Below are 15,658 nucleotides of genomic sequence, written 5' to 3' on the forward strand. Positions count from 1 at the left end.
AGCAGTGGACGCCGCCATCAGCTGTGCTTCTAGAAATCATCATCATCATCATTATCTCTCTTGATACGTATTATACTCTAGAGGAATTGCCTCGTCGGCAGGAAACAACACTATCCACCCTGCGGGGTCCCGGCAGCCGCCTCCCCGGGGGCGGACGGAGGCGGGGGAGCCCGCGGCTCACCTGAGGCGGCGGCGGTGGCCACGCCTCTCCCTGCTGTGTCTTTAAAGCCCTCCTCCTCCTCTTTCTCCTCCTCCTCTCCATCCCTCCATCCCTGCCTCAGCGCTGCCGCTCGTAGCCGCCGGGCTCTGCCTCGCCCGCCTTCTCTCCCCACCCTCCCCATCCCCGCCGCCAACCATGGCCGACATGAAGACCGGCATCTTCGCCAAAAACGTCCAGAAACGCCTCAACCGCGCCCAGGAGAAGGTGCGCTCCGGGGCGGGGGAGCTGCTGGGAAGGGGCGGAGGGGGAAGCAGGGTGCTGCGGCGATGCCGGGGGTCGGCGAGGGGATGCGGCTCCGCTCGCCCCCAGCGCCCGCCGCTGCGGCTGCCCCTCTCGGTGCCGGCGGGGGCCGGGCCGGCGTTCTTACATAACTGCCCCATTTCCCCGCGCTGCCCCGGCGCCGCCGGCCGCTCGCTCCCCGCAGGGATTGCCGCGCTGCCGCCGGCACCTGCCGCAGGCCCGGGGCGGCCGCCGCTCCTTCGCCCTTGCGGCGGCGGCGGCTGCTTCCCCGGGGCGGTGACACCGCGCTGCTCCCCCGGCCCGGGGACCGCGGCTCGCCTCGCCTCACCGCCCGCCGCCAGCCCTCCTAAGAGGATTGCCTTTCCTTTAATATCCGCGCCGGCTCATCCCTGGCTGCGGCGATCCGCCCTGCTGCAGCCGCGGCGTGACGGACAGCGCTGCGTGTAATGACAGCAGCCCGCGCCTTCCCTCAGCGCTGCTGCGGGTTTGAGCAGCTCCTCGGGATGTCAGGAGGCTGGTGTTCTGCAGCTGACAGCGTGTGCTGCTCGGGAAAGTCGGTACCGATTCTAGCGTTATTGTAGCCCGAAAATGAACAACGGGCGAAGTCGGGGAGAATTTAGACGAGTTCCTGGCCAAAGACGAGGGCCTTATGGGCCACTGTTTGTTTATGTTCATTAATGAAAGCTGTTATGCGGAAATAGCTCCTGTTTACCTGTTGGGTGTCTCAAAACAGCATCATAGACGCAGATGTTAGGCCCAGCAGAAGAGCATTTGTGTGTGACTATATGTAGCAGCCGGGTCTGCTGTTAGTACAGTTTGCAATAGCGCTGTTGCCAGCATGAATATTGCAGGCATAGTTGTCAGCAAGTGTTGTAAATCATCTCTTTTGAGGATTAATAACACCTTTATACCCCTCTAGCATGTATGCTGTATTGTTAGGCAGCTTAGGTAATAGGGCTTTGGCGCATTAAGAAAGATTGTTTTATGATCATATTTTTTATATGTCACTGCCTATAAAGCCTCACTTTCTTTTTTGCCCCACACTGAATTCGGTGGAGCTCCAGTGGTAGAAAAAAATGCAGCAATTAATATGTAGAAAAGTCTTATACATAATGGTGTTATTACTTAAGAGTGTAATAGTTGAGACTGTCACAGACTTGTGATTAATTTTCTCTTCCAAATACTCCTGTCTAGCTCACCAGGTTATAAAGTACTAGACTTTTCAACACCAAAGTCATGATGCATTTTCATTCTTGCAGTTTTGGACTGTAACTGTTTTCAGGTAAAACACATAAACTGTCCTCTTTAATAGTTCAAAGAGATCTGATGACTTTATGGTATGAGTTGACCTGAGTTTGTAGTTGGAGTAGAAGCCTAAAAATATTGTTTGCTTGTGTCTTTGTCAGTGTGGTTGTGATTAACTATCTGGAAAAGCACTGGTGCAAGTCATAATCGCAGGTACTGCTTCAAGCTGTGTCTGTTCCAGTGTGGGGATCCTGCTCACAGAAATGTGTGGGCATACCAGGGAGAACACCACAATGTGAATATCTGAGATACCCTGTACCTCTCAAAGACTGCTCATACACTAGCCCCAGGATAGATGCCTTGAGTCTGATGGGTGCCTTGGGTGCAAATTGAAGATGCTATTGGGCTGTGACAGATGGTCTGCTCTACCTCCATTTTGGTGATCAAGCATGCTAACAAGGGGAAAAATTGTCTGGTTTGTTTTCAGTCAGGCATCTGGCAGTTTTGGCTTCCTTATAGTATCTGTAGTAGTAATTTTTTTACAGTCAGTGGTGTAAAAGTTACTTAATATACAGGGTTATTTAGAAGATGTTGGTCCTTACACAGAGTAAGTCGTAATACCACTGGTCTGACACAGTAGGTCACAATACCATGTAGCTCTGTATCCTTGCCTCCTCCTTCCTGGCATGTATTTTTATTGCATGAGCTGCGCATGTGTACTCTTCCATGTCTACATTTCTGGTTAGCTTTGAGTTAATTTATGCCTTTACAACATGAAATCCTTCATTATTTTTGCTGAAACTTTACTCAAAAAAAAAAAGTCCCCAAGTGGGAATGATTGAGTTTTATTTGTTTTGGATATTTGATCACAATAGGTAAATTTTGTCTAAGAGTTGAAAATGTATGATCTGTTTGATTCTTGATGGTGTAAATAGGATGACATTGTGACAGCTGCGTAATATCACACTGACTTAAAGAGATAAATACGTTTTAAATACGTTGAGTTGTTTTTATCTTGATGCTTATACTGGATTTGTGCATCTTCAGTTTACTGAATGTGTTCTTATAGATCAATGTTTTTATAAAGCATTTTTTAATTACTTTCTATTATTGATGCATCAAATGTATTAAAAACATGGAGTGGCTCTTAAACATAGACTTTAATTTTGGATTTCAGTAAAGCTTTTGATACTGTCTCTCACAGGATCCTGCTGAATAAAATGTCTAGCCTGCAGCTGGATAAACACATCATGCAGGAGGTGAGCAACTGGCTCAGAGGTTGGTATCAAAGGGTTACAGTGAATGGGATGACACCATACTGGTGAGCTGTCACTAGTCGGGTTCCTCATGGCTTCATCCTCAGCCCAGTGCTCTTCAGCGTCTTCACAAATGACTTGGACGCAGGACTGTAAGGGATACTAAGCAAGTTTGCAGATGATAGAAAACTGCAAGGAGCTGTTGGTTCCCTTGAAAGGCAGCGAGGCTTTGAAGAGAGATCTTGGAAAATCAGAGGGCTGTGCAATCACCAACCATATGAAGTTCAGCAAGAGAAGATGCCAGATTCTGTACCTGGAATGGGGCAACCCTGAATGTATGGGGAACAAGAAGCTGGAAAGCAGCCCAAAGGAATGGGAGCTGGGGGTCCTGGTTGATGGCAAGTTGAATGTGAGTCAGCAGTGCCCACACAGCCAGGAGAGCCAACTGTGTCCTGGGTGCACCAGGCACAGCATCACCAGCTGGGGAAAGGAAGGGACTGTCCCCTCTGCACTGCACTGGGGCCACCTCACCTTGAGTATTGTGTGCAGTTTTGGGTGCCACAATATAAGAAAGATCTAAAGGTATTAGCAAGCACCCTAAAAGAGAGTTAACAAAAGTCATGAAGGACCTTGAGGGAAATCTTCAAGGATGAGTAACTGGGGTCACTTGGTCTCTTCAGCCTGGAGGAGACTGAGGGGAGATCTTATTGTAATCTATAACTTATTCATGAGGGGGAGAAGGGCAGACAGTGATCTTTTCTCTTGTGACCAGTGACAGGACCCAAAAGAATGGCCTGAAGCTGTGTCAGGGGAGGTGTAGGCTGGATATTAGAAAAAAGTTTTTCCCCAGTGGGTGGTGATTGGGCACAGGAGCAGGCTAGGCTCCCCAGGGAAGTGGTCACAGCACCAAGCCTGACAAGTCAAGAAGTGTTTGGACAATACTTTTGAGTACATGGTGTGACTCTTGGGGATTGTCCTGTGCAGGACTGAGAGTTGGACTCAATGATTCTTGTAGGTCCCTTCCAACTCAATTCATTCTGTGATTCTCTGATTCATTTAGGGAAACTATTTTTCTAATAATGCCATCATTATCTTCAATTCCTTGCTGCCTAGAAGAAATTTTAGTTGTACAGTGTAGGTAGTGTGTGTATCTCGTTACTGTTCATATGACAAAAGCTAAACAGATGGAAAATTTCATATTGGGCAGATCTCTATCTTGCATTAGAAGTGCTAATCTGAGAGTTAGATGGAAGTAATAATTGGCCACTATTTTTCACATCATCCAGGCGATGGTGCTTTATATGGTAGCATATGTGCCCTGGCACCCTGATTTTGAATCCATGAGTGTGCCTTCTATTAAAATCCTCTGGTCATAATATTTCTTCAATTACTTTTGCCCGAAAATGCAGGAAGTGTGGACATGCTGAGCTTGCAGCATGGGTTAAAGTTTTAAAAGGACCAGATCGATTTAGGAGACTACATCCCAGCCATAAAAATTAATGAAATACCAATGTGTTAAAAATGAAACCAGAATAGACGATTTGTTAACCAAGGCTGAGTCAATTCTAAGGACAAGGTTACTTGAATGAAAAGGCTGAATTTGTATCCCCAGGTTTCTCTGGAACATTCCATTTAAGCTGATATCCCAGCATATAACATCAGTTATCTTCTTGTCCTCCCTTCTATAACCCAACAACTCTAAATGAATAGAAGAGTTCAGCTGGAGGAGACCTACAATGACCATCTAGTCCCACTGCCTGACCAGCTCAGGGCTGACCAAAGTTAAATCATGGCTTTAAGGGCACTGTCTAAATGCCTCTTCAGCACTGACAGGCATGGCTGGGGGAGGCATTGGCCACCTTTCTAGAAAGCCTGTTCCATGTTTTGGCCGTCCCTGGAGTCATGACATGTTTCCTCATGTCAAGTCTGAACTTCCCCTGATGGGCTCAACTTGGAACCATTCCCAGTGTCCTGGCACTGGGACGAGAAGAAAAGCTCAGCACCTCCCTCTCTACTTCTCCTCCTCAGGAAGCTGTAGGCAGCAGTGAGGTCACCCCTCAGCCTCCTCCTCTCCAAACCAGACAAGACCCAGAGCCCACAGCTGCTCCCTAGAGCACATCCCTGCCAGCCCCATCCCCTGCTTTGGGGCCCTTCTCAGGACATGCTCAAGTACTTTCATGTCCTTTTTAAATGGTGGAGCCCAGAACTGCTCACAGTCCTCAAGATGAGGCTGCACCAGTGCTGAATTCAGATCACCTCTCTTGACTGGCTCGTGATGCTGTGTTTGATGCACCCCAGGATGAGATTTGTTCCCTTGGCTGCCAGGGGACACACACAGATGATCCCACTGAGCTTCCTGCCAACCAGCACTCCCAAAACTCTGCTCCAGACTCCCACAACTCAGACTCCTGTCTAGCATTACTCCATCCCAGGTGCAGAATCCAGCATTTGGTCGTTCTTGTTCAGCTTTGTATCACTGGTGGCTGCTCCATACTCCAATCGATCCAGATCCCTCTGCAAGGCAAAGCCTCTTGTCCCATGGGAGAGTCAGCAGCACTTCCCAGTTTGGTATCATCACCTGACTACCTGTGCATTCAACTGCAGCCTCTAGAGCACTGATAAAGAGACTGAACAGAGATGCCTCAAGAACTGAGCCCTGAGGAACACCACTGGTCACTGGCCACCAGCCAGACGTCCTGTTTGCTGCAACAATTTGAGCCCTGCTCTTCAACCAATTCTTCATGCTGTGCACTGCATACCAGCTCCTCCCACTGTTGGAAAACTTGTTTCAAAGGAGGCTTTGAGGGACAGTATTAAAACCCTTTCTAAATCCACTGTCTTTACTTATCCAGGCAGGTGACCTTATTGTAGATGGTTATTAAATTAAACAGGACTTTGGCTTTATGAACCCATGTTGACTGTGTCTGGTGATTGCATTGTTTTTCAAATGTCTTTTAATAGAACCCAGCGTGATTTTTCTCCATACATTTTTCCAGGTACTAAGGTTACAGGTCTCTAGTTTGCTTGGTCTTCTCTCTTGCCTTTCTTGGAAACTGATGTAACCTGGGCTAATTTTTAGTTGGTGGGGCTTCCTAAGACCTTTTGTAGATGGCTGAGAGTGGTTGTGTTGTAGTGTCCGCTACAGTTATCCACAGTACTCTGGGCTGAATCCTATCAGGCTCAATGGACTTATTAATATTCAGCTGATGATAATTGTTCCCTTTCAGTTTCAATGTCCATAAATGGAAAGTTTGTGTTCCTGCAGTCAATGTCCTCTGAGAATTGGAGAACCCAAGGTAGCAACATGGACATGGTTCCCTGACAGACAGGGGACAGCTCTTATGGATGGCCTTCCTCCAAAGAATGCGGGGCAGAGGGATGGCTGGTCTGTGAGAGGCAAGACTGTATAGGAAAGGACCTCATCACCCTCATGTCACAGTGTCACTGCTGTGCAGTGCAGCAGTGCCTTGGAGGGGCAGGATAAAAGAGAGCATCCTCCCATGTCCCTCTGTCAAAGCTGGCCTGGTGTCAGCCCACGAACATCCAAAAGGAAGCCCTTGAGGAGACAGAGAAGTTACTTGGAGGAGGCTAAGGGAGGAAAACTGAAGGCAAGGCCAGCTGCCAGTGTCACTCAACCTTTGGGGAACAGGTGCAAGCCCCTCAGAGGAGAAGAAGCACCAAGCCCTGTAGGTGCCTGAAGCTGTCTTGCCTTTTCAGCTGGATAGCAATAGTAAGTTCAAGTGAACACCTTCTTGAGGAGCACTGCACAGCTCTGTCCTCAGCCCCTTGCGGGGCCAGGGGCAGCTGCTGTAAGAAATGGGATGCAGAGAGGTTGTCAGAGGTTCTAGGGCTTTGTAACACCCTCTGGTGTCCTGCCAAGATTCTTGATCCTCAGGTTGATCAGGCTGAGGAGGTTTGGCCACTCTTGGAAGCCCCTGAGATGATACCATGTTGAGGGAGAATAGGGCTTAGGCATATCCTGGAAGGCATGACCAGATTGTGGGATGAGGAGTGAGGCCTTGCTCACATGCTTAAGGAATAGCTGATTACCACCAATGGTATCAGGAGGGAATTTTCCCTTTGGTCAGATTGACACTGGTTCATGGGGGCAAGGGAGAAGAGATGGGGTTGCCTTCCTCTGCAGCACTGAGCATGACCACTGTTCCAGGCTCCTTCAGTCCCTTTTTTGGCTGGGTTGCTGCCTGCTGCTCACGCCCCATGAAGATGGCCTGTCATGCCCTGCAGCTGCGGGCAGGAAGCTTTCCAAACTCCCAGGGTGGGCCCCAAGTGTGACCTGGGGCTTGCTTCTTGTCCTTCTGTAGCACTGGGCACAGCCCCTTGTCAGAGCTCCTCTGGGGCCCTGTGACTCCATTCTTCGCTGCTGCCCTCACACCTCCAAGGCACCACTCGTGCCCTGGCTCTTGCTGGCTCTCTTGCCCGTTGCAAGCTTGGAATTAGGGTGAGCTCTGCTCTTCCCTTGCCTCCATTTTCCATGGGGTTCTTGCTTGTTCAAAACATCATGTGATTGGAAGGGTTCCAGGCTTGCTTCCCCATCCAGAGCTGACACTCTTCAGTTTTCCTGCCTGCAACACAAGCACAAGGGCAGGCACAAGAGTGCTTTTCATGCATCCCTGCTCTGGCTGGGAAGCACAGCAACAAAGCAAGTTTTGGAAGGCGTTTATATGTGTCATACTTCGGAAAATACCTCATGGTACCACACATCTTTTCTTCTGACCTTTACGCCTGCTGCTGCTTTCTGTAGCTCTGTCATTTGCCTTTTCCAGACTACAGAGGATGTATTTTCAGATAAGAGATGCATCAGTCTGCCCCTGGCTACACATACATGTTGTGTTAGTGCTTGTGAACATCAGCTCTGACATGGATGGAGAAAAATAAAAATTGAAGTAATATCCTGCTTCCAGTTATAACCTGTGTGTTATGTGTCCTTGAATGTCTTTTTTGGAGCTCAAAACCACCTGGTGTGCCAGACAAATAACAGTCTCACCATCATTTGACTCAAGGTGAGTGCAGGGAATAGAACAGAACACAGCAGTTATGTCACGTTCAACCCAGAGCTCTGCATGACAAGGTCTGACCCAGGTCTGAGGGCTCCACCCTGGAGAGCAGCTCCATGCAGTGCAGGTCCCAGGCCAGTGCACCCAGGAGACAGGGGCAGAGACAGGCACACCTACAGCAGGGCTCAGGCAGGGTCTGAAGGTCCCAGACCCAAGTGGGACATGTCCCCAGGGCCCTTGGCAGGATGTGGTGGGGCTGGAGGTCCCAGGGCAGGCCAGTCCCAGCCACTGAGGCCTGTGAGCACCCCCAGGACCCTGTCAGGATTGGACTTCAGTGCTCACGTGCTCTTCTTCAGACACGGGAGGTTGGACACTTTGCGGACAGGGTGTTGGGTCAGATGGACCTTGCCCCGAGGGAGTGCTGATGTTCTCAGGCTCTTGTGTTTTGGTATGTTCTTCTACAGAAAACAGACCAGACATTTCTAGAAATGAGTACAAGGAGCAAAAAAGAATATGGGGAAATGAATGGGTATTGCTCATCTCCAAGTGGTTTGCAGCCATTTAGATGAGCCATCTTGCACCAGACAGAAGGCTTGATCTTTGAGCCTAGCTAGTGTCAGTGATGTGGGGTTTTGCCATCCCATGAAAACCTAGCTCAGTTGAACACTGATGAGTTTTAAAAAAAACACATGACACTTGCCTTTTGCAAATTGGTGCAATGGTCCCTTTATCTTGAGATGATCCACAGCCCCGACCCCCCCTCAGAAGACACACGCCTCCTTCTGACAAGGTGACAGAGCCAGCGCCTAGGCTGGGAGATGATTGTGGGTATTCAGTGCCTTCTGCTAGTGCAGGGCTGGGAAGATTTCTCTTCAGAGATTTCCCTAGTGTTTACTGGTGGGGAGAGGAGCAGGTAGGAGAAGATAGATTTGAGGATAATAAAATAGTTTGGTTTAAACAGGCCTACAATAATTGTCCAGTCCCACTCCCTGACCACTTCAGGGCTGACTGAAAGTAAAAGCATGGCTTTAAGGGCACTGTCCAAATGCCTTTTCAACACATAGACGTGGGTTCATTGACCACCTCTCCAAGAGGTCTCTTCCTGGGTTTGACACCCTTTCGTAATAAACCCAGCTGATGCTTTGCAACATTTCCAAAATGCAGTTTCAGTAAAGTTTGTTCCTGGGCATTTCTTGTGTAGCTTCTGAAAGTCAAGCTCATGCGTTTTTTGATGTTTAACGTCCAAGTCAGTAATATATGTGGTTTCATCTGAAACTTACACCAGTACATACTGCAGTGTGTGGGAACTTTGGAGGCATAACAAAGGTTTAAAATATTGTAAAGGAGGAGATTCTATGAAGGAAACAGTAAACTTCCGTGTGGAAGGGAATTTTGTGGTTCTGTACAAGTTCTGTTATTTAATTAATAACGTCTGCTCTGAGACAAGTATGGATAAGGAGACAAGTATGTGGAAGAATATACTTGTGAAAGGCAAGTTACATCTTATATAGCTGTGCTGACCTGCTTGCAATGTGATGACATGGTTCTAGCAGCCTCACGTTGGTAACAGAAAACTGCTGTCTAGTGATTTAGAATGTTGGCCCCACAGATATTATAAAGTGTATTATACTGAAGTCATGACAGTATATGACAGGCCTTGATATTTGAGGCCCTGCTGGCACAAACACACACAATTAGGCAACTCACCTCTGAAGAGCTAATTCTTAATCTCTGAGTTTATAAACAGAACAAGTCAATAATTTCTTATGTGAATAGTATGGTCTAAATTATGCAGATGATATTTTTCTATCCTCAGGTTCAAGGATAGAAAATGTAATGAAAATTTGAATTTCCTTTTTTAAAAAATTCTTTTTTTTAATAGAAATTAGAGAAAAGATGGAGTGCAAGTGGTTATCTGGCCCATCCTACTAAATGAAAGTCGAATCAACTGTACTTTAAATTCTACCTCAGGAATGATTTTCTTGCCAGCCTTTTAAAGTTTGTAATGGTGGAGATTTTACAGGTTCCCTAAATTGATCAGTACCTTTGCTTAGGTACCTCCAGTCAGAAAGTTCTCTTCTCATAGGATGTAAATGTCTTCTTTGCAGTTCAAGTTTTTTATTCTCTGTTCTAGCTTTCCTTTTTGTAGAGCAATGTGGTCTTTCTTCTTGCCTCAAAATTTAGAAGTTGTTTTCATCTTTTGTTGGCATTCCCTCTGATTAACTGGAGTTATCACTCCTGGCTCTCTCAATTAGGTGAAACAGTAGCTCTTAATGAAATATTGATTGCTTTCAATTATTTTACTTTCTAATTTACAGGTTAAAAGGTAGAGATAGATTTTTGTTTTCTGGGTGCAAAGCATGGAAGAAAGGGGAGAGAAAACCCCCAAGGCTCCTTCCTATTAGGTTCTCATATGATATTTTTCCCTGCTTTGTAAGGAAAGGTAATCTGTTTCTCCTTTCCCAGTTTTCCCCATATATGCAGTATTAACCATGATCCTGTAAGTTGTTACATAACACTCTCTTTCTCATTGTCACTTAGTTTCCACAAGACAAGGAAGTGCTGATTCTTAAGTTTCAAGGTGATCCATAGCTCTGTGTTCACTGGCCAATGCATTATTAGTATCAAGGTGGCCTCATCCTCTGTTCTTGCTTGACAATTTCATATTTTCTCTCTTATTCTTTCCCATTTCCTTTTTAATTCTGCAGCATGGGTCCCTTCCTCTACTGTTCTCTCTACACCTCACTTAAACTCTCTCTTAAAAATAAAGTAAATTTTTAAAAAATTTACTACTAATTAATTTGGTTTGGGTCTGGAGTGCCTTCACTGCATCTTGCCCCTCTAGCAGATCATCTATTTGTCATTTGTTATATTATCTAAGACTTGATATTTCTGACCCAAGGACTACCCCGTGGTAGCTGTCAGTGGTCTGCAGATGCTCCACAGTGCTTGCTACCTTCCTGTTGTGGCATTATTAAGAATGTGACTTTATGGCACATTGAGGAGAAATGTTGACATGGTGATAACCTGTGTATCTGGAAATGGCAGGAATTTGTGGTCTGGATTGATCATCAGTGCCTGCCTCTTAGGATGTGCACTGGACCCTGGTACAACCAGTTGTAGATGGCAAGGGTAAAAGAGCAGTAGGTAAGGGCAAGAAAGGAGAATACAAGTTGATTTTCACCTCAGTGGCCCAGGTTCTATGCACTGGCTCGGAGGAACAGTGAAGAAAACTGTCCAGCATCTGTCATAGCAGGATATTTCAGTGGAGATAAATGGCAGAGAAAAGCAGGCTACGTATAAGATGGATGTTAGCATGGAGGGGAGAGCAGCATGCCTGTGCTTACCTTTCCTGCAACACACCACTTCTGGGGAGCCTCTCTTACTGGCTTGCCAAGCCAATGTGGGATGATGGACAGTATACTGGCCTTGGTAGAAAACAAACAAAGGGTGAAAAATGCCCTTGAACACATTTTTTGCGGTTGCCTACATGAATAGGACTGTAGCTCCCTGAACTTGTCTGAGGATGGCAGGGGGATTTTTCATTTGCCTAAAATATACACAGGGGGATTCACCCCCACCAAAACCCTGATCAGGCAGCAGTCACTGCCTGTTATACCAGTACTCTCACTTGCCTCAGGCACTGCAGTGTTTGGGAAGAAGGAGAAGAAGAAAGTGGCTCTGTTGCTTCAATACAGAGGGCATTTTCCCTAGGGAGCAATTGTTTGGTTCAGTTCATTTGGCTCCGATGCAAACTCAGCTGCCTGGAGCCTCCAATCCAGAGTGTTTCAAGTGGGTCACTCTTCCCTAAATGTTCTGTGGCATCAGCACTGTGCAACACTGCAAATCTTTGCTGTTCTGTAACACAAAAGCATTTATTCAAGACTTAATGAGTAGCTAGTTAGTCAATAAGTTGTCAGAATGATAAACCAATGACCAGCTCGGGAAAGCAATTGTGTTGTGTTTGGTCATGTTGAGTCTCTGCTAATTGGAGTTTATTAATCAGTTTAAGATGGCATAGTAAAACTTAGGATGCAGAAAAAACCACATGTATCACATTTCTGCTTGTGCTGTGAGAAAGCCAAGCCCTGTTCCTCTTCCTGGTGGCTCTGCCTTTCTTTCTGTTGTCTCAAAAATTGTTCTTCGTTATCTGTAGGACATTAGCACCTGTGAGATTCTGCAGAATTGGGGACAAACCCAGTTACAAGTGAGTAATGATGTGGACAAGCAGTTGTCCAAATTCTGTTATTGTGGTTTAAAAACAAACCGAGTGAGAGGCTCCAAGTTAGAAATACAATTTAATGAGAAGAAAAGGAAAATAAAATAAAATAAAATAATAAAAAAAAAAACCCACCACTGACAGAGTCAGAATACAACCTGATCAGGGTGATGGAAGCAGTCCAGGTGAGGTGGTCTTCCTGAAGCAGTGATCTCATAGAAAGGTCTGGTAGCTCCAGTCCTCTGGGAATCCAGTGGGTGAGGGCTGCTTGTATTGTCCCAAATCTCAGCTTATATCCAGGTGAGAATGCTGCCTTGGCTCCTCCCCGTGGGCGGAGCATCTCACAATGGGATGATGAGTCATACAGGAGGTCCTTGATGGCCCATTAAAGAGAGATAGCTCACGGAAAGAGTTATCTATGAATCATGCACATGAGTCATGCCCATCTATTGATGGGCCATTAACTGAAGATGGTGATAGAATACATCCTAAACTACAACCCAGGACATCTGTATAGACAATTTCTCAGAATGTTGGTAGGGCACTGGGAATGCTTAGAGACTTTTCAGTGGGCAGGGTCACAAACAAGTCAGCGACTGTACCACACTTCAAGACTCTGGGCTCAGACTCCCAGTGCTCTGCTACTACTACTTATTGTTGTGTCTTCTTTTTATTACCACCTCTTTTCTGACAAAAAGCTCCTGCTTACTCCCAGATAGGATCCCCTGCTTTGTTCTCCCTCTCTCTGTAGCAGATTAATTCCTTTGATACTCAAATCAAAGCTGAAATCTCTAAGCCCACTTCTTTGTACCCACAATATTGCTAAATCTGTGGTTTGTGGTGATACAGAGGCCAGTGCTACAGTCTGTGAACTGCAGTTTATCCTCTTTATCTATGATATGAAAGAGGAGAATATGTACATATGAGCCTGCACATGGACACTGACTATCATGTTTTTCCCACGATAAATTGAAAGACATGTTAGGAGTAGCTGAATGTTTTATTTTTAATGAGCTAGAGGTTTGAGAAAAATAAATTGCTAAAGAACACAGATAATCTGAATTTCCTTTCTAGATTGTGATCCTTGGCAAGCATTTAGTTATCTTTACGAAAGTATAGGGGTTAGCAGTATGTAGCAGAGATAGGTGGTGGTCTGTAATCCCATGAGAACAGTTATTTATACTGGTGATTCATGCTTTATGTCTCACCAAAGCTCAGTTAAATGACCCACATGTACAAAGGTTAATACATATTTAGCATAAAGTAGAAGGAGATGATACATTGCATACAGAGAAGAAGCTTGATTAAATATAGGCAGTACATTTTCTGTGGAGAATAATCAGTCTTTGAGATCTGAAAAATGGCACTGATTTTTCACATAAAATGCATGTATTAGTTTTTAGATCCAGGAAGTTGTTTAAAGACTTATTTGCATGTAGGACATGCAGAGGAATAAATTAAAATATTATATTCCTTTTAAACCTGCACAGATCTGTGTGTGAATGCTGTTGATTATTTTTAAACTAGGCTTCCTGGTGTTCAACTTGCTATTATAACCTTGTTGAAGACAAGATTTGTTTCTTTTTTATGTATAGAATTTTTCCCCATAAAGTTTTGAAGAAACTAACTACTGGGTGCTTATAGATACTCAGGCAGAACAAGGAGAGGAGTTGTAGCACCTGGCGGGTCTCCTTTTTGTCTCTTCGACTTTCTCTTTGAGGGGGAGATAATGCGAGTTTTGGGGCAGGTAAAGGACAGAGCTGGAGGCAGCTTCATTCTCTTGCTCTCAGCATCGCATTAGAGAGGACACGGCCAGGCTGCTGCTTGCTGCGGGAAGAGTTCACTGTCAACAGAAAGTCCAGCCCTGGGAAACCTACCGTAATCTTCTCATGTGCCCTGGAATTCTGAGCTCTTCTGTCTTCCCTGGAGCTCGGCCAGCCCTGCCCTGCCATCGTGGTTTCTTTGGCACTGCTCTTTTTGCTACAGTGTGACCCTGCACCCCTCTGCCCTGCTGCGACACCCTGCCCCACCAGGACATCCTGCCATCCCAGTTACCAGCCTGGGACTCTCCACTGTTTCCAGCCTGGTGCTCTGAGGATCCTACAAGGGCACCAAGACTAAACTGCCCTGGGTTTTTGTGAAGCAAAGCCCTCAAGGTTCTTGGTACTGTTTTGTTAATAATGATGTAGTTGTTTTTGTTTGTTTTGTTATATATACTAGTAAAGAACAGTTATTACAATCCCCATACCTCTGCCTGAAGGCCCCTTTAATTTTCTAAATTATAACAATTTTAAGAGAGGGGGTTTGAGTTCTCCATTCCAAAAGGGAGGCCCTGCCCCTCCCTAGCAGACGCCTGTCTTTCAAACCAAAACAAGCCTAAATCCTTGTTAGTTTATATGGGTGTTATCTTTTCACACTGGTATAGCCACTCTATGCAGTTTGAATGAACTTTTTAAGGATAGAAGAGACAGTGCTGAAATGGATCTGCTGAGAGCATAAAATACTTTTTTCAAAATAATGTTGATTATTATAATTCTAACTATATTATAACTATAGGGCAAATTTTAGTCCTGTAAAAATCATGAAGAATGGTTAATGAGGGTAATCAGAGAGGAAAGAATTTCATTAATTGCCTCATGTTTTTCAAATCTGTGCTAACCAAATTCTTATCACAGGAGAGACAGAAGCTGTGGATGAAAGGTAGAACACAGAGGAGACAAAATCAAAAGAAAAGTTCATAGGTTTACTGACGCCTGAAGAGAGGCAAGAGCATGGCACAGTCTAGAGGCAGATTGGTCTGGGGCAGACTTAGGGCAGGCATTCCCATGGTTTATCTTGGTCAGGAGTCAAAATCATTGGGAGAAAAGTAGACAGTAGTAACTGAACACAGGCCAAGGATGGTTGGCTGCTGCTACCACAGCATGGTCACTGCAGGGCACAATCAGGAAATGGTAATGGAGTGGATTCATACTATGTGAAGCAGCAAGTACAAAACAAGCACAACAAGAGAGGGTTAATGCCCATGGTTAGATGAAGGCCCAAAAACAAGCTGTGCTTTTGGATGCGATGTGAATTTGAAATATGGAATTTGGATTTAGAGAAATATGGAAATCTAACAGTGCAAGGAAATTTCTTCGATTTAAAAAAATAGCACAGACCTCTTTCTCTATTCTTCAGTGGTTTCTGTAATAATTAGTAAAGAAATTAATACACTCCTTGTGATGAGACAGTCTTGCAAACTGGCAAAATGTGATTTTATTGATAGTACATCTATAAACATTGTTCTGTCTAGTTCTCAGCCAAAATGTGTAGGCAGAGTTAGTACCAGGAAAGTTGTATCTTCATATTTGGTAAACTTCCTTTTTTCTTCTTTTTCTGCTTCTCTTCTTCTGTCATCCTTTCCTTACTGCTTGCTCTTTCCCTTTCTTTCTTACACATCTCACCAAACAAGTTGTTGCAGATG

The 15,658-nt window shown here is 45.4% G+C and overlaps 1 protein-coding gene across 1 annotated transcript in view; it reads left to right on the forward strand.

Moving 5' to 3' along the window:
- The first annotated feature begins 310 nt into the window (after positions 1 to 310).
- The window catches only part of AMPH (amphiphysin), a 123,520-nt gene continuing 108,172 nt past the window's right edge, over positions 311 to 15,658 (forward strand). The window contains exon 1 of the mRNA XM_066323100.1: positions 311 to 424. Coding sequence (XP_066179197.1) covers positions 356 to 424 — 69 coding nt within the window. The 5' untranslated portion in view covers positions 311 to 355. The remainder of the gene's footprint in view (positions 425 to 15,658) is intronic.

This window comes from Sylvia atricapilla, chromosome 1 (genome assembly GCF_009819655.1).
Source record: "Sylvia atricapilla isolate bSylAtr1 chromosome 1, bSylAtr1.pri, whole genome shotgun sequence".
Taxonomy (NCBI): Eukaryota; Metazoa; Chordata; class Aves; order Passeriformes; family Sylviidae; genus Sylvia; species Sylvia atricapilla.